The sequence below is a fragment of the Vombatus ursinus genome, unplaced genomic scaffold (assembly GCF_900497805.2).
Source record: "Vombatus ursinus unplaced genomic scaffold, bare-nosed wombat genome assembly UNPS02014797.1, whole genome shotgun sequence".
Taxonomy (NCBI): Eukaryota; Metazoa; Chordata; class Mammalia; order Diprotodontia; family Vombatidae; genus Vombatus; species Vombatus ursinus.
Genome location: NW_020954575.1, coordinates 16,048,577 through 16,070,733, shown reverse-complemented (window position 1 = coordinate 16,070,733; position 22,157 = coordinate 16,048,577). Strand labels below are relative to the sequence as shown.

Sequence of the window (22,157 nt, the reverse complement as noted above, 5' to 3'; positions counted from 1 at the left end):
AAGAACCTTTGGGCCTTTGTGCAGCTCTGCCACTTATCCTCATTCTCCCACCCAAAACACACACACAGTACACACACAAAACTCTGAAGAGGAGCTATAGGGACAGCGCTTTATTGACAAACACAAAGGCAGCTTCGGCAGTGGGTGGATGAGGGAGACAAACACACAAGAAGAAAATCACATTTCACTTTAGGCCTTGCTTAGAAAATGAGGGAGGGATATATATCCACCCCCTTCCCCACATCGGTCATTTGGCAGTGGCCAGGGTTGTGACCTACCTGCCCCTCATCCCCCATTCTCAATTGAGAGATGGAGGAAGAGGGGCTGACAGTGCTCACCCTCAGAATCCTGACATTTGGCCTCCAGCTCAGGGACCCAAGGGCAGATGCCCAAATCTGCCTGCTGTTCTCTTCCCTCCCCCCTCCCCAACCAATCCCCAATGTAAACAAGAAATCCAGGACTATGTTTAAGAAAATTGCCTCCCACTCTGAGGACAGCAAAAGTCGGTTGGGGCCTCACAGGACTCAAGCTGGAATGTGCTTCGAATTTTACTTTGCTCCCAGAGTTTGGAAATTGACACAATTGTCTCTAAGAGCCCAGGCTGGTAAATTCCACAGTTATCTGCAAGGCTGAAAAAAAGATCCTCCCCAACCAGAAACAGACAGATAAGATAGACTGGCAAAAGGGTGGGGAGTTTGTTTTTTCTTACCAAGCCCCAGAGACTACAGGCCTCTGGATCCCCACCCCCTCCTCAGACACACATAGATTTTTGGCAGCGCAGTGGGACTGGAAACCCCAGCTCCATCAGAACAAGGCACTGGGGAGTGCTGGGGGTGAGAACCTAGGGGGAAAAATACACTTATACTCCCCATGAACACAAAAAACTTTTCAGATGCCAAGGCACTGAGAACAGATCTAAGGAACTCAGTGTAAGAGGGGAAGCCAAGGGGATTCCTGCCACGCCCCCTCAGAGCCTAAGGGGGTGGTAAGGACAGTATGTTCTCTTCCCTAGGGTGTAAGACACAAACTAGGTTAAAACTGTGGAAGAGCCCTGTGTTAGGAGAGGCCCAGTTGTGCTTATAAAGTCAGGAATAAGAAGGAGGGGCATGGTGACTGGGCTTAGCTACTGACTAATAGCTGCTAACATTTATACAGGGTGTCCCAGAAGTCTTAGGGCCATTTTCAGCAAGCTTAAAACAGCCCTGAGACCTCTGGGACACCCCGTATGTCATTTTAGAGACTGGTCAGCTCTGCGGCTATTCAGACTTAGTGCAGCCGAGACGGGGCATGTACTAGACTCACAAGGATGGTCCCCCTTACCCCCACCCTGAGCTGGCATTTCAGTTTCTTTGGGGGAAGTAAGGGAGTAGAATCGGGACGATTAACAGAGACCAACTCGTACACAACAGGGGAGGGAGGGTGGGAGGAGGGAAGAGGTTAAACTTGGCACAAGCAGGGCAGAAAGCCCAGGGGAACAAGAGGTGGGGTGGGAAGAAGCAGCTGGGCCCCTGGGTGGGTCCCTGCCCACTCAGCAGGGCCCATACATCCAAGTGGTCACTTCCTAACCTTCTGGGGGAAGAGGAAGGGAGGGGAGGCAGCCCTGACCAAGAGGAAAGAAATACGATTGGAGAGAGGTCATCACACCATGGAGACCATCCCTGACCCTTGGAAGGGAAGTGTATTTGGGAGAGCTGAAGAAGGAAGAAGGCAGAGGCATCAGTAGTAACCCAAAAGAATATTACTCTAGGTCCCCCAAGTCTCACCCTTGTCCTCTCTGCCCCCCAACCTTTCTCCCCTGCCATGACCCTCCCCTTCTAGTTCTTCTTCTCTGAATTGGGCACCAGGATGACTTTGCCCACATTCTTCTTCTCTTGGATTTGCTTCATGGCATCAGCCACCTATAGGGGGAAAGGGGGAAAAAAATCACTGAAATTTAACTGTGGATGAAGCAAAACCATTTGCTCTTGTCCTTCATGTTCCCATCCATCTACCCCCAGATAGGGAGTATTCCTAAGGCTTACAGGATTTGGAGTTGAAAGAGACCAATGAGCTCAAATTTCCTTTTCCAGATGAGAAAAACTGAGCCCCAGAGAGGTTTGGAAGTGACTTGCCCAAGGTCACAGGGAGAAAGCATCAGAGCCAGGCTTAGAACCCACATCTCTTCACTCCAGAGGCAGTGTTCTTTCCATCCCTTCTCAGCTACCATCATGATTACGGGGAGTGGGCCTTCCCCTACAATAGCTATAGAGAAAGCATCATGCAGTGGAAAGAGGACTGGACTCGGAGGGACAAAGGATGGAAACAAGCATTTATATAGCACCTACTGTGTGCCAGGCATTGTGCTAAGCACTTTTACAAATATTATCTTACTGGATCCCTACAACAATCCTGAGAGGTAGGCGCTATTATTATCCCCATTTTACAGATGGTTGAGAAAAACTGAGGCAAACTGTTGCCATGAAGGTTAAGTGACTTACCCAGGATCACAGAGCTACTAAGTGTCTGAGGCTGGATTTGAACTTGGGTCTTCCTCACTCCAGGCCTAGTGCTCTATCCACTGTACCACCTAGCTGCCTTGGTGTCAGGCAAGGTCTGGGTTGCAATATGAGCTGACACCACTTATGTGAACACAGGCAAGTCTCTCTGAGCATCACTGTCCTCTTATGTAAAACAGGAGTAATAATTCCTACGGCACACTTTGTGTCAGCTGTCTTCCTTCCAGCTTCACAAAGGAGGTCCCTTTATTTATTTTTTGTTCTGTTTTGTTTTTTGCTAGGCAATAGGGTTAAGTGACTTGCCCAGGGTCACACGGCTAGTAAGTGTCAACTGCCTGAGGCCAGATTTGAACTCAGGTCCTTTTGACTCCAGGGCCGGTGCTCTATCCACTGCTCCACCTAACTGTCCCAGGAGGCCCCTGCAGGCCTGCGTGGGCTAGTTCCCTACTCACCTTTTCAAAGGGCCAGACCGAGTCAATGTGAGGCTTGATGTGGCCCTCGCTGTACAGGGTCATCAGTTGCAGCACCACCCTGCTGACCAGTTCCACCTCATTCTCCAGGTAGTTGAGGTGGAAACCACAAATGCCCCGATTTGCCTGCAGCAGCTGCAAGGCAGACACGCTGAACTGATTCCACCAGGTTTTAGCCATTGCCATCAGGTTCCGTTTTGGGCCGGTCAGCAAGTTGGCCACCCCTTCGGAAAAGAGGAGACAGGACACATTCATTAAAAATTGCCCACGTCCGCTACTGGTGGAGGAAGGGATCTAGTCTCACCGGCCAACGAGAGCCCACTCTCAAACAATCCCCACCAGGGCAGGAAGCAGCAACTTGAGAATTCCAAACCATCGCCTCATCCTCAAGCGTTTTCCCATCAGTTTTAGAATCTACCAATTTGCTTTGATGCAGCAGACTGATTTTTTGATCTGTGTTTGGCTCAGGCAGATTTAAAAAAATAAAAACATATAAACATACACACAAACATATATATATATGCATGTGCACATATGTTTGTGTACATATAATATATATAAATGTGTTGCATTATATATTGTGTACATTGAATATATAAAAATTTGGTGTACATATATAGTATAGATTTACTACTACATTTATATTAAATATGTATATTCTTTAGAGGCAACAGCAGGGTATAGTGGATAGAGAGTAGGTCTTGGCCTAGAAGTGAGGCCTGGTCAGTTGAGCTGTTGATTCTGACACGTTCTGGCTGTGTGACCTTGGCCAAGTCATTTAACCACCAGAGCCCTAGGGTATATCTCTCTAAGGTTCTAAGTTGGAAAGCAGGTGCTGATTTGCATTGATATGAATTTCCTCACTGGGTGTTCTCTAAAACTACAGGTCTGTCCAAATTAAAAAAATTAAATGTATTAAATAAAATATATATATGTATGTATTTATGTACGTATAATAAATGCATATACAAAGGGGGCACTAGGTGGGGCCATAGTGCACAGAGTGCTGGGCTGAGTCAGGAAGGCTCATCTTCCTGAGTACAAATATGGCCTCAGATACTCACTAGCTGTGTGACCCTGAGCAAGTCACTTGACCCTGTTTACCTCAGTTTCCTCATCTGTCAAATGAGCCGAAGGAGGACATGACAAACCACTCCAGTATCTTTGCCAAGAAAGCCCCAAATTGGGTGGGGTCATGAAGAATTGGACACAACTGAAAATCTCTGAACTAATACGTGATACCTGTATTTATATGTGTATACATACCCCACACACAAATATTGTATATACACGGAGAAAGGCAGATACACAGAGAGACAAGATAAGTGGCACAGTAGAGAGAAGACTGGCCTTGGGGCTAGGAAACCTAGCCCCAAGTACTGTCTCTGACATATGCTAGCTGGGTGACCCTGGGGAAGTCATTTCATCATATAACTAGCAACTCCAAGACAGTAAGTTATAGGCAAGTTCTGGTTCCGCATCAGCTTCCACACTGATGAAATCATAAGACCAGGCCCTGCCCCAAACCTACCCCCTGAAAAAGTACATATAACTAAAGTGTAAAAACTAGGAATTTAAGCATTTTTATTGGGGAAAACAGATTCTTTTTTTTTTTTTTTTGTTAGGCAGTTGGGGTTAAGTGACTTGCCCAGAGTCACACAGCTAGTAAGTGTTATGTATCTAAGGCCGGATTTGAATTCAGGTCCTCCTCACTTCAGGGCCAGTGCTCTATCCACCGTGCCACCTAGCTACCCCCTCTTGTCCAACTCTTCACCCCGTTTTGGGGTTTTCTTGGCAAAGATTCTGGAGTGGTTTGCCATTCCCTTCTCCAGCTCATTTTACAGAGGAGGAAACTGAGGCAAATAGGGTTAAGTGACTTGCCCAGGGTCATACAGCTAGTAAGTTTCTGAAGTGAAATTTTAACTCAGGTCTTCCTGACTCCAAGCTCCTGTGCCATCTGAAGGAAATCTACTGTACTCTAAAGGACTCAGATTACTTTCTGATGTTTGTTTACCTGCCTGTGTCTACTTTTACATAGTTGTGTCACTGGATCAGAGTTGACAGGGACCACAGAGGCCATCTTGCCCCACGTGTAACTGAACAGGACTCCATCCTCTCCTACAACATTCCTCGCATGTAGTCATCCAGCTTTTATTTGAATAATTTTGTGATTTCCTACTTTAAACATCCCAGATCTTGTCTCTATGGACCCGACTGCCAAACTGGCAGATGGTCTCTAACAGTTGTCTCTACTGGAAAATCAGCAAGTGTAGGCACCATCTTGGTTGTATTTGGGCTGGTTCTTGAACAGCAGCCAGGCCCATGGCTAGGCCAAGGCAGCTGCCTCCTTTCTAGCTCCACAGGGCTTGCTGAATTCTTTGAGGCACGGTCCCTCCAGGGATGAGAAGGCACTGCTAGGAGAACTTTAGCACCATCAACACATTACTCCATGTGGGCAAAGTCCACCCACCTATCACTTGATAGCTAGCCACTATTCCATTGCGATAGCACACTAGTTTGTTTAGATAACCTAGAATTGCAATCTATGCTGTTGGTAATTTTTCTGCCATTATATCCAGCACAGTTATAAACACCGTTACAATTCCTTCCCCTCACCTCCTCCTTTTGGATTATTTTCTTGTGAGATATTCATCAAAGTGGAATAGGCAAGCAGGTCAAAGAGTGAGCATTTTTATACCTCTTGTTACATGCTGCCAAGCTCCTCCCCAAAAAGAAGGAAGTGATATATGATTCAGGGATAACATTAAGATGACTTTGCATTCCCTGGAAAGTGAGAATAGCACCACTCAGTGCATGCTGGGGGATGGAGGGGAAGGGAAAGGGAATGAATATTTATTAAGCATTTATTATGTGCCAGACACTTTACAAATATCTCATTTGATCCTGGAGGAAATTTGGTTTACAGTGTTGGTGGTAGTGTTTTTTTAATGTGTGCCTCAAAAGCCCCTTCCTTGTCCCTGTCTCCAGTTATATCTTTTCCTAAATTCCTTCAGTGGCAATGTGGCATGCTGGCTAGAGCACTGGACAGGCAATCAGGAAGATCTGTGTTCTAACCTCTTCTCAGACATTTTGCAGATCTGTGATTCTAAGCAACACTTAGCCTGCTTCTTCACCTGCGGAATCAGATGACTGGATTTGATGCCTCTAAGGTCCCTCCCATCTCCAAATCTATGATGTTATGAATGAGAGAAAAAAAGGCCAACTCCCTTTCCTCAGAGATTTGGGAATCCCTCCCCACACATATACACAAACACTTCATCTACAGACCCTTACCCCACTTGGCTGTTTTCTCTCTAACCCATTCATTAAAAATCAAACTTTTAAATAGAACAAGTTTAAAAATAAATCAACAAAAACGTACCTCAGTTAATCCATAAGGAGAATACAATGCCAAACAATAGACTGACCAGCATTTACCTAGTATGTGCCAGGCACTGCAGATGCCCCCACTCAACCCCTCTCCCTCAGTGTTTTCCCTCCACCCCCAAAGCAACTCACCATAGGTGACAACTTTACCCATCGGTTTTAGAAGGTTGTAAGCTTTGTAGGTATCTGCTCCACCCAGTGGATCGAGGACAATGTCCACCCCTGTAGGGAAGGTCACAGGAAGTCAGCAGGGACAGAGATGGGAAAATAGAGCCCTCTCCCATAATACACACACAGGCTCCTCAGGGATGTGCTCACCTTTGGGGGAGATCTTTTTGACTTCATCCACATAGTTGGATGTGTGGTAGTCAATGGGGTGGCTGACCCCCTTCTCCTTCAGCACATCATGCTTGCTGGCCGAAGCCGTCCCAAACACGGTCACGTTCTCCACTGTCTTGCACAACTGGATGGCTGCCAAGCCTACCCCTCCTAGGGCCAAGGGACATACAGGGGACAGTCACAAAACCAACATAGAGGAGGCCAAGTCTTCTGGCAGGCCCTCATGCACCTCACCTCCCACTATACTTTGACACTCATATTTCATGCCCAGATTTCCATAGGAAAGGGGCAGGGGCAAGTTGCTATGGAAACCACACTGCCAAACCCAACCTGGAGCCTGGAGGTTGCCAAGGCAACAGCACTGCTGAGGCCTCTGGGAGGTTCCTGGGCAGTACAGGCCAAGGTCTCCCTGGTGTTGCCATGGCAACAGCCAGCTTGGTGGGTGGGGGAGGAGGCAGGGTTGGGGGTGGGGAGCAGGACAGGCAGACAGAGGAGGAAAGTCTGGCATTACCTGCGGCCATGTGGACCAGAACACTGTGGCCAGGCCGAAGATTGCCACAGTCGAAAAGGACCATGTAGGCGGTGATGTAATTGACCGGCAAGGCAGCTGCCTCCTCAAAGGACATGGCTTCTGGCATTGGGAATGTCTGGACAGCTGGCACAGTCACCTCCTCCTGCCACATCCCAGAGCTCACCAGCACCATCACCCGGTCACCTACCTTGGGGAGAGGGAAGAGAAGAAGACTTTTGTCATTCAACAAAAAAAATTATAGGATATCGGAGCTGGGAGGAGCCTGACTGAGATCTTCTGATCTAAGGGGTCTTCACCTTTCTTCCATTATGGACCCCTCTAACACTCTGGGCAAGCCTATGGGCCCCTTCTCAGAAAAAAAAAATGTTCTTTTAAATGCATAAAATAAAATACAAAGGATTATAAGAGAAATGAATTCTACTGAAACTCAGTTATCAAAACAGTTTTTAAAACAAGTTCACTGACCCCAGGTTAAGAAACCCTGGATCTATCACAGCTTGCTTATTTTATGCAGAAAGAAATGTAGGCCCAGAGAAGAAAGTGATTTACCTAAGGTCACACAGCTAATAAATGGAGAAGGCAGGACTCAAACCCAGGCTTTCTAATTCCCAGCTCATGTTCTCTTATTTGTTTAACTACTGTGCAAGGCTGCTCTGTACTGCTGGGGAGGGGGCAGAATGCAGAGATGATTAAAACCATCCCTCCTCTTAAGCTTATAGTTGAGTAGGGGAGACAAAACATGTACAATAATAAACTCTAATGGAAATTCAAAGAAGGCAGAGCTCCAACTTTTGAGGGTGAGATGAGAGTTGAAATCAGGGAAAAATTTTCTGGAAGAGGAAGCATTTGCATTGGGTCCTGAAAGAGGGGACAGAATACAAATTATTTGGACAGTTTTAGCACAGTTTACCTCAAATAGCTTTAAACTACATGGAGACTTCTGGACCACCCTACATACACAGAGAGGTTACTGGATCCTCTCTCCCCCATCCCTCCATTCCAAGATGGAGAAATACTCTCCTTCTACCCCTAACACACACACAGCACAGAACACACAATGACTAGAGTGAAAGCGGAACAGACTATTATTTGGTCTTCTCCTCCAGCTCAACAGCATTCTTTTTTTGGGGGGGGGTCCTCTCTGGGGTAGCGGTAGAAGGTTTATTCTTCCTCCATGGGGAACACAGAGATGTGGGTAGGGGTGAGATCCCTGGACAATCAGGGTCTGTCTCAGTCCTTGCCAAGAATGTATGGTAATGAGAGGCAATCCGTTAGCTGGGAAAGGGGAGGGGGCTAGAACTCCCACACATAACCCCCTTTCCACCAAAAGTCTACTATCCCCAAGGCCTACATTCTCTACATAGTAGGGAAACTAGAGTATGAAAACTCCAAAATGTATATATCTCTTTCTTCTCTTCCCCATTGCCCAGAATCCAGGTCAGGAGGCTTAGATTGAGTGCAACATGGGTCAAGGAAGGAACAAGAGGAAAATATCATTGTTCAAAGGCTAGGAAATGGGGGTTGAAGGGGTAGGGGTAGAAGAACCCTATGATTTAATAGGATCATAGAATTAGAGAGCTGGAAGGGACCTTAGGGAACCAACTTCCTCACATTTTAGAGATGAAGAAACTGAGGCTCTTAATTAACTTGCCCATGGCGACACAGCTAGTATGAATCTGAAGCAGGATTTGAACTTGGGTCTTCTGGACTCCTATGTCTCTTTCCCCTACTCCAACAATCCATTTATAGGACCTTCCTGTGCAGGACTCTGGATGTGCCCTGTATAATGGTTCCACATGGCCAGTATCCCTTGATCTCAGGGGTGAGGTCAATTCAGAGCCCAATTCTAGACCCTCACTTGAAATTCTTCCTTGGGACAGGATATCCGTCGGAAGGCCTGTGTATGTTGGTTGGGGAAGATACAGAGAATGGCCTTCAACCGTTTACATGAACAAGGGGCTGGTCACCACCCCCAAATCCCTCATGTACCCTCCCCCATCTCTTAAGGCCAGCTTCCTAAATAAAAGGGTAGAAAGGAAGGTCTGACACTGATTTGAAGTTAATAGACAGTAAGGAGGAAAGGACTGGATTTTAATGGCGTTTTAGCTAGACGAATATCAGCAGCCCTTTTCCCCTATACCTTTGGGGACTCTGTTCCAGGGTCTGGAGTGGGAAAAGGTACCTAATAAAAAAGATCTCTTTTGATTGTCGCTGATCTATTCCTCTACACACACGTTTCTCTAAAACTTTATTTTAATTTGTTTTCCTTAATGAAACCAAGGGCTGTGCCTGAGATTAATGATAAATTAAAACAGGATGCTGTGACTGGTGGGGCAGGGACAACCTGCTCCTTGGTGCCAACCCCACCCCCAAAGCTCTGAAAAGCAGAGCCAGGGTCCCGGCGGGGGGGCTGCTTTGTCTGATTTCTCCCTGGGGAGGGTGCTCAGAGGTTTCTGGCTAAGCCTAGCCAGCAAGCAGCAGAGTGAGCCAGGCCGGTTATGTGAGTCACGGGGAGGAGAGATAGCAGGATGGTCACAGAAAAAGGAGCCTCTCTGAACGCCCCCTCCCGCCTTCGATGCCTCCTCCCTAGATTTCTCCCCCCACATCCCCTTCAAATCCCAACCTAGTTTACGGGGCAGAAAATGCCCCTCGAAAGGGAGGAGGGGAGGAGGGGGTAATTCGTAGGGTAAGAGTTCCAACCCTCCAGAGGGTGGGCGTGTCCATCCCTTAACTCAGCCTTAGGGAGAGGTAGTCCCCTCCCTCCGCCCCCGCTAGCCACGGGGGTGCATGTGACTCTGGCCCTGGCTCTCCCTTCTACCCCCCCCCAAATCCATTGGCTTTTAACCAAGGTTGATCCCCGCCCCACCCCTTTGCCCTCACAGGGAACCGGGTGCTATAAACCTTGCCTATGGATGTGCCCAGCCTAGGCCCGACTGTTGTTGAAAGTAGGGACGTATTCAAGGAGATAGGGGCTAATCCTTTTTTGGGGGGGGGGCGCCTGGATGTGTAGCTCACTCTCCGCATGCGCAAGGCCACCCTATTGTTTTTCAGCCACTGGCGAAGGGCGGCGGCTGCAACTGGACTGACATATGGGGTGGAGTCCCCCTCCCAACAATCACCCCAAAATTTCTTATCCGCAGGGACTGCTAAGGAGCCCCAAGACAAGGGAGGGCTCATCTGCAAGTCCTACACTAATTCACTTCCCCAAACACACCAACACACCACAGCCACCATCAGTTTCCCCCAGTGCCACACCCCCGGCTCCCATCCACTTGCCTATCATACCTGTAACCCCCACACCAGCTCCAGACCCCAAAAGCCCGCTCACCTTGCGGTCGCTGACTCCCTCTCCCACCGCAATCACAACGCCCGCACCCTCCATCCCGGGGGTGAAGGGCACCGACGGCAGGCGGTCGTACACCCCCTGACGAATCATGAGGTCAGCAAAGTTGAGGCCGCAGGCTCGGACCCGAACGGTCAGCTGTCCCGGGCCCGGGGCCGGAGGGGCAGCCGGACGGCTCTGCAGCTTTACTTTGTCATAGCCACCGAAGCCAGTGAGCACCAGGCAGCGCAACGGGGGCCGCTCCGGGGGAACCTCGTCCTTGGTCGCCTCCGACGTCTGCGGAGCGGCGGGCTCCTTAGACTTTGGGGGCTGTGGAGGGGCATCGCCCCCCTCTCCGGCCGTGGCCGTCGCTGCAATGGCCACCTCCGCTGCCTCCCCCTCTCCGGACATAGCTTTCTCCTGCTCCATCCGTTAGCCGCCGGTCCCGGCTGCACAGCTATGGGGGACGAGCTCCGGGAGCAGGGGAAAGCGAGGCGAAGGGCGCGGGGCGGGGCCGAGGAGGCGAAGACTCGCACGGCGCGGGGCGGAGCCGGCGGCCGAGTTAAAGGGACGCTCGGAGGCGCAGGCCCCTAGTCAATTTCTAATTGACTAATAGGCAGCCTTGCTCCTGCCTGTGTGCCAGCCCAGGCCAGAACAAACGTGCCCTACCCTCAAAGCGCTTACGTTCTAATAGTGTCAACGTTCCACTACCGATTTTAGGGGGCAGCGAGGAAGGCAGGGCATTGTTAGCGTCTTTCAGGGAAGCTGAGGTTAGTGGACAGAGATGAGAATCTATTTTTGTTAGTAATATCACGACAGATTAAGAATCTTAATGGTCATTATTAACAATAATGAACAAATCTATCCCCAAACATTTATGAAGTGCCATTATGGACCCGGCGCTGGGGATAAAAATATGAGGAACGAAGCAATCCCTACCCTACATTCTTATAGCACTTTGGGGTTTTTCTTTAAAACAGAGGTTCTTCGTAACGATGATCAGCTGGGAAAGACAGCTACTCTGCTCCAAGACAATTCCCAAGGACCGGCGGTGAAAAATGCTTCCACCTGCAGAGAGAGAACTGATGAACTCTGAATGCAGATTGAAGCATCATTTTTTTCACTTTATTTTTCTTGTGTGTGTGTGTGTGTGTGTGTGTGTGTGTGTTTTCGTTTGCAACATGGCTGATAGGGAAATCTGTTTTGCATGACTTCACATGTAGAATCGTTATCATATTGCTTATCTTTTTAAGGGGTGAGGGAGAAGAGGGTGGGAGAGAATTTGAACTTAAAATTTTTAAAAATGAATATTTAAATTTTTTACTTATAGTTGGGAAATATTTAATGAAATAAATATAAATATTTTAAGAAAAAAAGAGGTTCTTAACCATTCTTTTGTCATGGAGCCTTTGTCAGTTTGGTGATGCCCATGAAGCTTTTCTTCAAATAATAGATTTAAATGCATAAAATAAAATACATGTGGATTACAATGTAGATTGAAATAGTTATCCAAACATATAAAAAAACCAAAGTTCCTGGACCCTAAATTAAGTGCCTTATGCTTCAAAAGGACCTTACTTTCTTTCAAATCTCAGCTCAAAGGCCACTTTCTACCAGAGACTTTTAGGATCCCACCAGCTGTTAATAGTTAGTGCCTGCCCAAATTACCTTGAAATGATAATATGTATTTTTTAAAATTTTCTTAATTGTATATTTGTTGTACCCAGCCCCAACTTAAACTTGAGGGCAGTCACTTTTTCATTCAGGTATCTGTATCTATAGTGCCTGGCATAGCACCTGGCTTAATAGTACACTTAATAAACGATTGCTGATGTTCACATACATAATTTTAGGCTTTTTAGGGGCATGAGAGGATTTACCAAACCCTGCTAACGGTACCCTGAAGGAAAAAAATCCTACCAGAGGTGGGGAATCTGCAGCTTCAAGGCCACGTGTGGCCTTCTAGGTCCTCAAGTGTGGCCCTTTGACTGAATCCAAACTTCAGAGAACAAATCCCCTTAATAAAAGGATTTGTTTTGTAAAACTTGGACTCAGTCAAAAGGCCACACTTGAGGACCTAGAGGGCCACATGTGGCCTCAAGGCCGAAGGTTCCCCACCCCTGTAGGCCCTAGAACTGAACCCAGGCCTTCCCTACCTGGAGCCTCAACCCAGCAAAGATGTGATTGATTTTATTTGTTATGAGTCCAAGCAATATTTAGTGTTGTCTAGTAGAAAAACTATTTAGATTGGGCTGCTAGTGGGGTAACATAATATAGGAATGCATAAGGCAAAGGGTAGCAGCTGCATAGTTGTATGACTTTAGACCAGGCCTTCACAAACTGTGGCCTCTACATTCCTCCACATTTTTTGAGGGCTGCCTGAAATCCTTTGGCGTGCCACCCTCAGGTCACAGGTTGTGTAGGCCTGCTTTAGACAAATAAGTTTTATCTTCCTCTCCAGTGCCTTGATCTTGTCTCCAAAATGGAGATTAATTCATTTTGCATTCATTAATTCAACAAGCTTGTATAAAATTTGTGCAGATACAAAGATTAAAAAAAAAGTCAGTCTCTGCATTCAAGTAGCTTTTATTTTATTGGAGAAAAACATGTATACAAATTATTTTTTTCAAAGTGTATGTGTGTATGTATGTATGTCATGAAGAAATTTGGGGCAAGGCACTGTAGGAGGTAACATGAGAGCTAGGCCTGAAGGAAGCCAGAAATTATGAAAGGCAGAGGTGAGAAGGGAGTGCCTTCTATACATAATAAATAATACGTGCCCTATAAGATTACTTTTCAGTAAATGAAAATAGGGTCTGAAAATGCTTTGGAAAAGTAAAATAATTAAAATCATCAAAATAAAATCATTAGTGCTAGAAAGGACCTTAGTGATAGATCACCTGCTTGAATACCTGTATCTTGCAGATGAGGAAATGGAGGCTCAGAGAGATTAAGTGCTTGTCCAAGGTCACACGGCTAGTTAGTGACAGAGCCAGGATTGGGGCACCTGGATTTTCTGACTCCCAGTTCAGTACTGGTTCTAAGATCATACTACTCTTCAGAATAATAAAAGTTCACTTGGATGTGGGACTTCATGTTACTTTCCTCACAATCCTGTAAAGCAGTCACTTACACCAAGGTGTAAGGAATATCACCTCTGTTTTACAAACGAAGGTACTAAAGCTGAGAAGGATGAAAATGACTTGTTGAAAGTTACAGAGCCAGTGAGGGGCAAAGACTGAACTCAGATCTTGATTTCATTGACTCCAAGCCCCTTCCTCTTTCCACTATGCCGCAGATACCTCTGTGGGGTAACTATTAGACAAGCCGGTATTATAATTAGGCCCAGACAGGATTCCAAACCTAGCCAGATGTGGTCTGAATTCACCGGACGTTACACCAAAACAGAATTCTTCTTCCTTCGCCTCTCCTCAAATTCACCACCAGAGGGCGCCGCTCTCCAAAATTTTCCAACTGAGCGCGTTGCAGGCAGTGAGTGACCGAGCTATTCCCGCTGCATCCCAGGCCCTATGTGCAGTCACCACTACTCTCCCCTACGACCCCACCTCCTGCCCCCGCCCCACCGCCAAGGAGTTGACCGTGATGTCACCGCCGCCGCCCCGCGCCTTCAGACGCCGCCTTTGTCAGTTACTGATCCTAAAAGCCTGTCCCCCAGCTTAGAGAGAAGGGTACCCTTATTTTCTCTAGCAGCTCCTCCAGGCGAGAAAGAATTGAGGACCGCCCTCCCTTCCCCCCGGACCCCGCAGGTCCCGGAGGTGGACTGTTGCATGCACACGTGGATGCACGCCTTTGGCTGGAGAAGGGCATTTAACCCGTGTAAGGCGCAGACCAGCAGCCTCACCCCCAAGAAAACTTCTCCGGGCCTCAGCGCCCATTCCCCAGACCACCACATCCCCAAGGAAGAAGCTCGCCAATAAGTCCCACCCACCCGCCCCCAAATCTGCAGGCGCCTCCTGCCCTGGCCCCGCCCCTCCGGTCCCAGCCCCTCCCCGTTGCGCTGGGGTGGGAGGCGGGGCCGGAGGCGCGGTTCCCAGGAAGGGGGGCGGAGGCCCGGGGAGGCGGGGGGGGGGTAGGGGGGTGGCTGCCCGGGGCGGGGGCTCGGCGCGGGCCCGGGAGATGCCGGTGTCTACGGCGGCGGCCGGAGCGGCGGCGGCAGCGGCTGCAGCAGCGGCGGCGGCGGCGGCTGCGGGGCCCGGCGGGGGGCCCTGACTGGCGCGTAGCTGAGACCATGGAGGGGCAGAGCGGCCGTTGCAAGATCGTGGTGGTGGGGGACGCGGAGTGCGGCAAGACGGCGCTGCTGCAGGTGTTCGCAAAGGACGCCTACCCCGGGGTGAGGGGCTGGGGACCCGGGGGATGCTCTCCCGGGAGGCGCAGAACCAGGCAGCTGGGCACTAGGGGGCTTCGGGGGTACGGAGAGGAAGTCTGCAAGCTGGAATGATCCGGGCTGGGGGCTCAGGCAACGGGGTGGGGGCTGGGAGGACTGGGGGCCGAGGGACAGGGCTTCGATGCTGAGGTTTAGGGTACCCGGGGGAGAGCCAGAGGAAGGCGATCTCTATCTGGGGAGCCAAGGCAGAGAAGAATGGGGGCTGCAGGGGAGGGGGACCACGGAGGGGCTCTCAGCTCCTCCCTCCTAGGCAGTTCCTAGAGTCCTCGCAACCCTTCTGCCTCCCCCCACCCCCAACCCCCCAAAAAATCCCTGGGCGATCCCATGTCCAAGTCCTTCCTCGGAATGAGTGGGAGGGGAGGAAATGTGGCCCGAGTACGGTAGGGGAGAGGGGGAAAAGGTCCTCATCGTGACCCAGTGCCTCCTGTCCGCAGAGTTATGTCCCCACCGTGTTTGAGAACTACACAGCCAGCTTTGAGATCGACAAGCGCCGCATAGAGCTCAACATGTGGGACACTTCTGGTAACTCCCTCTCCTGCCATCTCTAAAGGACCTGACACCACTCCAAAGCCCAGGCCTCCACTCTAGCTCCAGCTAGCTCAGATCCTAGGAGACCCCAAATGTCCACAGAACAGTTCCATCCCCAAAGGACACTTCTCCCCCCACCCCCCCTACACACACCCTGCTAGTTCCATTCATTCCCTTATAAAGCTTCAACACCTGGGGTGGAAGGTGTAAAGATGGGGTAGGATCTTGTCTGTCCAAAGGGGAAACCAAGTCATGAGGCATAAGTGAGGAGACATTCCAGACTTAAGCTGAGCCCATGCCCAAGAAGATGCAAGATGTTTGGGATATGTGTCTGTGGAACTTAAGGGAAGGGAGTGATTTTTATTTTTGCAACCTTTTTCTTTTGAGATGAGATCAAGCTTGAAAAATTCTCTTAATTAGAGAGTTTGGGGGTCAGGGGCTTGCCCAGATAGTCCAGAACACTATCCCATAATAATTGAAAAGTTCTTATTGAAACCTAACTTCCTTACTTGCTTCCCCTCCCAACTTTCCCCTACCCTCTAAGAACCATGAAGGACAATTCAAGGGCTATTTGACAGTATTACTTATTGATCTTTGGTATTTTCCCATCCTTTGTATTTGTGTTGGAGTAGGGGACTGGCGAAGAAAGGGAGGAGAGTCTCTTCTTTGGCCCTGACTCCTTTTCCTCTACTTTGGTCCCATTGCCCATTTCCCCCCCACCCCCAACCAATCTTCCCCCAGCCTACCTTCTAGGCCTTTTCCTACCAGCTCTGGACCCCTTGTTTCTCTCTCTCCCCAGGTTCCTCCTATTATGACAATGTCCGACCACTGGCCTACCCAGACTCTGATGCTGTCCTTATCTGCTTTGATATCAGCAGGCCAGAGACACTTGACAGTGTGCTCAAGAAGGTGGGAACGGTTGTGGAAAAAATCTGAGTTCCCTCCCTTAGGAAATCTGAATATCCCAGCATCATTAGGACAGACTCCTGTGCTCTGGGGAATAAGAAAGTGACTTCTGGGTTGTCTAGCCTAGCCAGCTGTGCCCAGACATTCTCTGCTCCTTCCCTGAAATTAATCCAGAGACACATTTGGTTCTCCTGAGCCCCAGCCTGTTCTCTGTGGGAGTTTGGGAGCTCCCTGAGCTTAGGGGGTGGGGCTGGGGAAGCCCTGCTCCCCAGCTGCCTTCTCCCCAGGACCTGATTTCCATGAGAAAAGTTTGTGGTGAATAGAGGAAAGAAGTGGGCTCTTGGCCTGCTGGGTTCCTGGGAGGAGGCGGGGGTGGGGGTCTGAATTACTCAGTTCCCAGGGAAAGTTTGGGAAAGAAGGAGTTCCTTAACCCTGGTGGAGGTCAGCCCCTCCCCTGAGGGAAGACGAGTGAGAAGCCCCAAGTTTTTAAGCCTTTCCCTCCATCCTGACTCCTCCATTCTCACACTCTGCTGAGAAGGTTCCCACGACTCTGGCTCCCACCACCTCTCTGCCTTCGAATGCAGAATAGGCGCAGTGATCTTAACTCCTGAAGTCAGAGAGTTAAGATGGGGGGATGATCACTCCCTGTGCCTCCCACCCCTTCCTGGAAACAAACCTATTCTTTACTCCACCAGTGGCAAGGGGAGACCCAGGAGTTCTGTCCCAATGCTAAGGTTGTTCTGGTCGGGTGTAAACTGGACATGAGGACAGACCTAGCAACATTGAGGGAGCTCTCCAAACAGCGGCTCATCCCTGTTACACATGAGCAGGTGCGGTCCTAGCCCTTGCCCTCTGACCCAGTCTCAGCTTGGGCCCCCCAACCTCTGACCCAGCTTAACCTTTGATCCTGGTCCAGCCTGTATCCCACACCTCTGACCCTTTGATTTCCTCTCCCAACTCTTCCCTGATCTGGCCACCATCTCGTTCCCTAGTCCCTTCAGCACCTCCCTACCCCCATACCCACACCAGTGCAGTGTGCTGGGGAGTGTCAGGGGGGTGGGATTGCTCCCCCATACTATTATTATCTCTGTGCTTCCCTCTGTCCCAGGGCAGTGTCCTCGCCCGGCAGGTGGGGGCTGTGTCTTACGTTGAGTGCTCATCCCGGTCATCTGAGCGCAGTGTCCGAGATGTGTTCCACGTGGCCACTGTGGCCTCCCTTGGTCGTGGCCACAGGCAGCTTCGTCGCAGTGATTCGAGGAGAGGCCTACAGAGGTCAGCACAGCTGCCTGGGAGGTCGGACAAGGGGGCTGAGGCGGAGATTCGCAAGGACCGAGCCAAGAGCTGCAGCATCATGTGAGGGGATCAGAGAGGACGGCCCAGACACCCAGCTGAGCCTGAGGGGGAGTCCTGGGGAGGGGTGGTCAAGCTCACTCATGACACCCCCCCTAGGACTCACCCTGATAATCTAGCTTAACCTGGCACAGGGATGGAGATGGATGGGTGGATGGGTGGGATTTTTATGCCCAACACCTCCTACCTTCCCTCTGTCTCTTACTTATAGAACTCTGGGGATGCTAGGAGGGTCCCTGATGATTATATGATCTGGGCACATGCTACACGTAGCCCTAAGGGTGAGCCCAGAGGCATGTGTGCATGGGCACAGGCATGTCCACAGAACATATACACACATGAACATGAGGGAGATGAGGAGTGGCTAAATCCTTGGGTGAAGGTAACCTTCCTGCACCTCCCCCAATATTCATATCATGCCCCTGGTGGTCCCAAAGCCACCCTCACCTCCATTCCCATCACCTAATCTGCTTCTGCTGCTGTTTTCTGACCCCCTAACTCCAGGCCCACATGCACTAAATTCAGGACAAAGGATATGTCCCCATCCAGTTCCCTTTCCCTGCTGCCTTCCTCCACCAACAGGAGACAAATAAAACCCATGTCCATGGAAAGTGGCTGTACTTCAGTTCATTGCATTTTTTAAATCTATGGAAAGAAGCGAGAGGGATGGAAGTTAGATGCCAGGTAGGACTTGCTATTGTTTGAGGCTGCCACAAATGAGAAGAATCTTAGAGGTTGAGCAATGGAAATTAGATCTCAGCTAGGACTTTCTAATATTTGAAGGCACCACAGAGATTTTAGGACATTAATATGTATTGGCAAAAGTAGTCTGCCCCTCCCCTCCCTCTGGCCCCCATTTACCACCACCATAGGAAAAGGAAGCTCTCTGGGGAAAGTGGGCTGACACTGCCCCTCCAGCATTTCCCCCTTTCTTGGATGAGGGAAGAAAAAGTTAGGCAGATGACCCCTTCCCCTGATAAGAGCACGATACACAGCTGAGTCCCTCAGGATAACCACCGCTTTCAGGCAGCCAGGCCTGATTTCAAGTCATGTAGTCATGAACTACAAATCCAACTAACTCTTCTTTGCCAATGCCAGTTCAGGAGCCCCATTTGTCAAGGGGTAAGAGTACTCACCTCTCCCCAGTACTCTCTCTCATCCTCACGGTCTTGGATTCTCTCACTCAATACCCAAGTTCCAAATTTCGATTATCATAGACAGGACAATAAAAATCACTTATATTTCATTTCAACATCTCAGGTTCAGAGAATTAGGAAAACCTGTGATACTATTAGCTGGTTTGGGGGATCTGGCCATTTCTGAGCCCTCTTAGGGAAACACTTCTAAGGTCTGGGCTGGGCAAGGTTAAATCAGTTCTAAGGTTCATAGGATGAAAGGATTTGGAGCTAGAGAGATGTAATTCTACTCTCATTTTATAGATTTTGTAGCAGAGTGCCTGATACATAGGAAGCGCTTAATAAATGCTTTACATAGCTGTCTATAGATAACGAAACTGTGGCTCAAAGAGATTTTTCTCTTGCCCAGGGTCTCATAAGGTAGCCAGTTATTCTAGTTCATAGACAGGTCTTCTAATCTTTTTTCTAATTCATCCCTATTAGGTTGGAGAGTCCTAGGGTGGAAGAGAGAAGCCAGGTGGAAGGGACTGTTATTATAAGACCCAGCAAAGTGATGTCTTTGTGTGTTTTGTTAGGTGTTGGGTTGCACTTTGTCCACCTTTGCTCCCTGGCCCTGGTGCCAAGGATAGCAACTAGCAAAGAGAGGGTGGGGAAAGAACTATGTTGAATTTCTGGGAAATAAGAGGAGAATTTTCTCATAGCAAAAGAAATGACAAAAGGATGGAGAATTGTTGTATACACTAAAAAGTCACAGCTGCATTGATGTCGGTTCTACTAATCCTCTTCCTGGGAGTATTAAGTCTCCATTGTTTTGAGAGGGAAATTCCTTATTTCCATCCCCATCCCCCAGCCCAGGTCAAGTTCCTAATAACAGGGAAACGAGAACAGGCCCACACAGGGTTAGCTATCCTAAGCAGAGACAAAGGTTAGCATCCAGAAGACATCTCCGTCCCTTACCTACAGACCCCACCCTGCCCTGTCTTCCACACTGGCATTCCCAGCTTCCCCCCACTCCCCCAAGGGAGCCCAGGGCCCTAAACTTGCATGTACTCTACTCCCATTCTAGTTCATAGCCAATGTCCTTTTTGTTGAGATTTCTCCCTGGGAATCCGCTCTGAAATTTGTCTTTTAAAATAATTTTCCAATAGAGCATCGGCCCTGGAGTCAGGAAGACCTGAATTCAAATCTGCCTTCAGACACTTGACACTTACTAGCAGTGTGATCCTGGGCAAGTCACTTAACCCCATTGCCTAACGCCCCCAATCCCAAACAAAGAAAGGAAATTTCCAGTCATCTGCCCCTGACTCTCAGGGGCTAGCTTCTGCATTAATGAAAAGCCAGCCCCCATAAACGTAGACACTATGGGTGAGGTTCGGTTGCAGAGACACTGCAAGGACTCAGGAGTCCGAGACAGCTGTTGAGGGGGCTTAAAGGGGTAAGCTTCTATCTTGCTGCCACCCTGCCCCTTCCAGTGTAGCTGAAGGCCTTGGGTTCCAGACCTGGCTGCAATGTTGCTGCCCGGGGTATGGGACTGAAACTTTATCCACTGACCACCCTATGGACCATACCTGGGATGTTCTCTGGAGGTAAGAGGGAATACAGTTATCTGCTTTGTGGCCACAAAGGAAGTAATACAAGATTGGTTTTACTGGCCTACTAACCCAGGTGACCTTCCCTCCCTCTCCATCCACCTCTCCCTTTCCCACCCCTCCCACTCCAATAGTTTTCATCCAGGAAAAGCAAACTCAAAATTTCAATATCAGCCTAAAAAAACATAATGATGAATATAAAACCGCTGGGGGGCAAAACACCAACATTTAATGCATTTTCAATGCTTGCCATCGGGAAATGAATTTTGTATCCTCCTTTACACCTGGGATGCCTGATATGCTCTGAGGTTGGGGGTGAGAGGGCAGACAGATGGGAAAGGAGGAGGGGATAGTGTGTGAGAATGGGGGCGGGGCCAGTTCTCTCTTGCTACTCTGACCACATCCCCCCTCCCCCAAACAGGAGGTGGGGAACCCTGTCACCTAGGATCAGGAGGAAGCACCAGGGGCTGGTTCAGCTGCTGCTTTCCCCACAAATTAGGCATCCTTGTGGAAACAATGTCGCCTCAGTTAATCATTTAATGAAATAAACAGCTAATCAGACTCTGGAGAAGCTGCCACTGTTTCTGAACCTCTGAGACACTTGACTTGCATTAGGAGGGAGGAAGGAAAATGGGGAGGTGGGGGGGGGAGGCTGGAGATTAATTGGGCAGAAGGCAGGCAGCCCTGGGAAACTCCTCTGATAGAAAAGACTGGTTCCTCATCAACCCCCCCTCCACCACCCCACCAGATTTGACACATGGGACAAAACCACCTACTCAGAAATGCAGAGGAAATATTGTAATACTGACTTATTACTGAGGTAATGCTGTAAAGGACCGACAGAAGAGACTTCCCAGAGAAGGCTGATGAGAGAGTGTTGACTTGTGCTCAGATCTGACCCAAGCGGATGGTCTGAGGTTTGCAGGTCTTGCTGCTCCCCCGGAAACAAGGCCCAGAGCCCCTGATTCCTGACACCAGACCATCTTTGCTACGTGGTGTTTCCAACTGTCCTGCTGGGTGCTCCCCTTGTTGCCATGGTACCACACATTCAGCTTATTTCTCTAGTGGTCCATGTCCAGGCTGGAAGAAGGATGGATCATTTCAGGACCACAGATTTAGAACTAGGAGAGACCTCAGAAGTCCTCCAGTCCTTTTTTGTAGATGAAAGAATCCCAGAGAGAGACAGGAAGGCTGGTACAGTGGAAAGAGCCTTTGCTCTGGAGTCTGAGGCCCTGGGTTCAAATCTCACCTCTGATGCTGACTACCTCTTCCACCCTAGGGTAATCTTCTGAACTTCAATTTCCTCATCTATAAAATGAGGGGGTTGAACTAGACGGCCTTTGAGGTTTCCTCCAGTCCTAGATATATGGAAGTGAATAAAAGAGTTGAGAAATACCTTCCCCTGAGCCCCCTGAGTCCCATGCCACAGAGCTCCTACTCTTGTCTGGGGGTACATCTGTGGAAATGGCATCAGGGCAGAATTTAGGTGAGGGACATTGAGTGGAAACTGCTGTCTGTTCCAGAAGCAGCTCTTGTGCAGTGGACAGAATTCTGGGTCTGGAGTCTGGAAGTCCAGAGTTCAAATCTGGCCTCAGAGACTGGCTTGTATGACCCTGGGCAAATCATTTAACCCATTTGCCTCAGTTTCCTCAATTATAAAATGGGATAAAAATAGCACTTAACTTGCAGGGTTGTTGT

The 22,157-nt window shown here is 49.1% G+C and overlaps 2 protein-coding genes across 3 annotated transcripts; one reads left to right on the top strand and one right to left on the bottom strand.

Moving 5' to 3' along the window:
• Positions 1–82: 82 nt before the first annotated feature.
• On the bottom strand, positions 83–11,050 carry VAT1 (vesicle amine transport 1). The gene is made up of 6 exons (XM_027870260.1): positions 10,552–11,050; positions 7,203–7,410; positions 6,671–6,841; positions 6,485–6,574; positions 2,948–3,189; positions 83–1,898 (listed from the first exon to the last, which is right to left on the bottom strand). Exons 1-6 carry the CDS (start codon positions 10,972–10,974, stop codon positions 1,815–1,817), a joined length of 1,218 nt encoding a protein of 405 aa, XP_027726061.1. The 5' UTR covers positions 10,975–11,050; the 3' UTR covers positions 83–1,814.
• Positions 11,051–14,755: 3,705 nt separating this feature from the next.
• RND2 (Rho family GTPase 2) lies at positions 14,756–18,348 on the top strand. 2 transcript variants are annotated; one of them, XM_027870489.1, is made up of 5 exons: positions 14,756–14,896; positions 15,385–15,472; positions 16,278–16,387; positions 17,080–17,214; positions 17,493–18,348. In XM_027870489.1, exons 1-5 carry the CDS (start codon positions 14,795–14,797, stop codon positions 17,739–17,741), a joined length of 684 nt encoding a protein of 227 aa, XP_027726290.1. In that variant the 5' UTR covers positions 14,756–14,794; the 3' UTR covers positions 17,742–18,348. The 2 variants fall into 2 exon arrangements, with proteins under 2 accessions (XP_027726290.1, XP_027726291.1); XM_027870490.1 differs by having other exon boundaries at positions 14,757–14,869.
• Positions 18,349–22,157: the final 3,809 nt, after the last annotated feature.

What these genes read in the sequence shown, in the direction of transcription:
- VAT1 (XM_027870260.1), bottom strand. Translation starts at nt 10,974, where the DNA reads ATGGAGCAGGAGAAAGCTATGTCCGGAGAGGGGGAGGCAGCGGAGGTG. An exon ending in AGGGAGTCAGCGACCGCAAG is followed by an intron (nt 7,411 to 10,551) that starts GTGAGCGGGCTT and finishes CCTCTCCCCAAG; the next exon opens with GTAGGTGACCGGGTGATGGT. An exon ending in CGGTCTGGCCCTTTGAAAAG is followed by an intron (nt 1,899 to 2,947) that starts GTGAGTAGGGAA and finishes TTCCCCCTATAG; the next exon opens with GTGGCTGATGCCATGAAGCA.
- RND2 (XM_027870489.1), top strand. Translation starts at nt 14,795, where the DNA reads ATGGAGGGGCAGAGCGGCCGTTGCAAGATCGTGGTGGTGGGGGACGCG. An exon ending in CAAAGGACGCCTACCCCGGG is followed by an intron (nt 14,897 to 15,384) that starts GTGAGGGGCTGG and finishes TCCTGTCCGCAG; the next exon opens with AGTTATGTCCCCACCGTGTT. An exon ending in CAACATGTGGGACACTTCTG is followed by an intron (nt 15,473 to 16,277) that starts GTAACTCCCTCT and finishes CTCTCTCCCCAG; the next exon opens with GTTCCTCCTATTATGACAAT.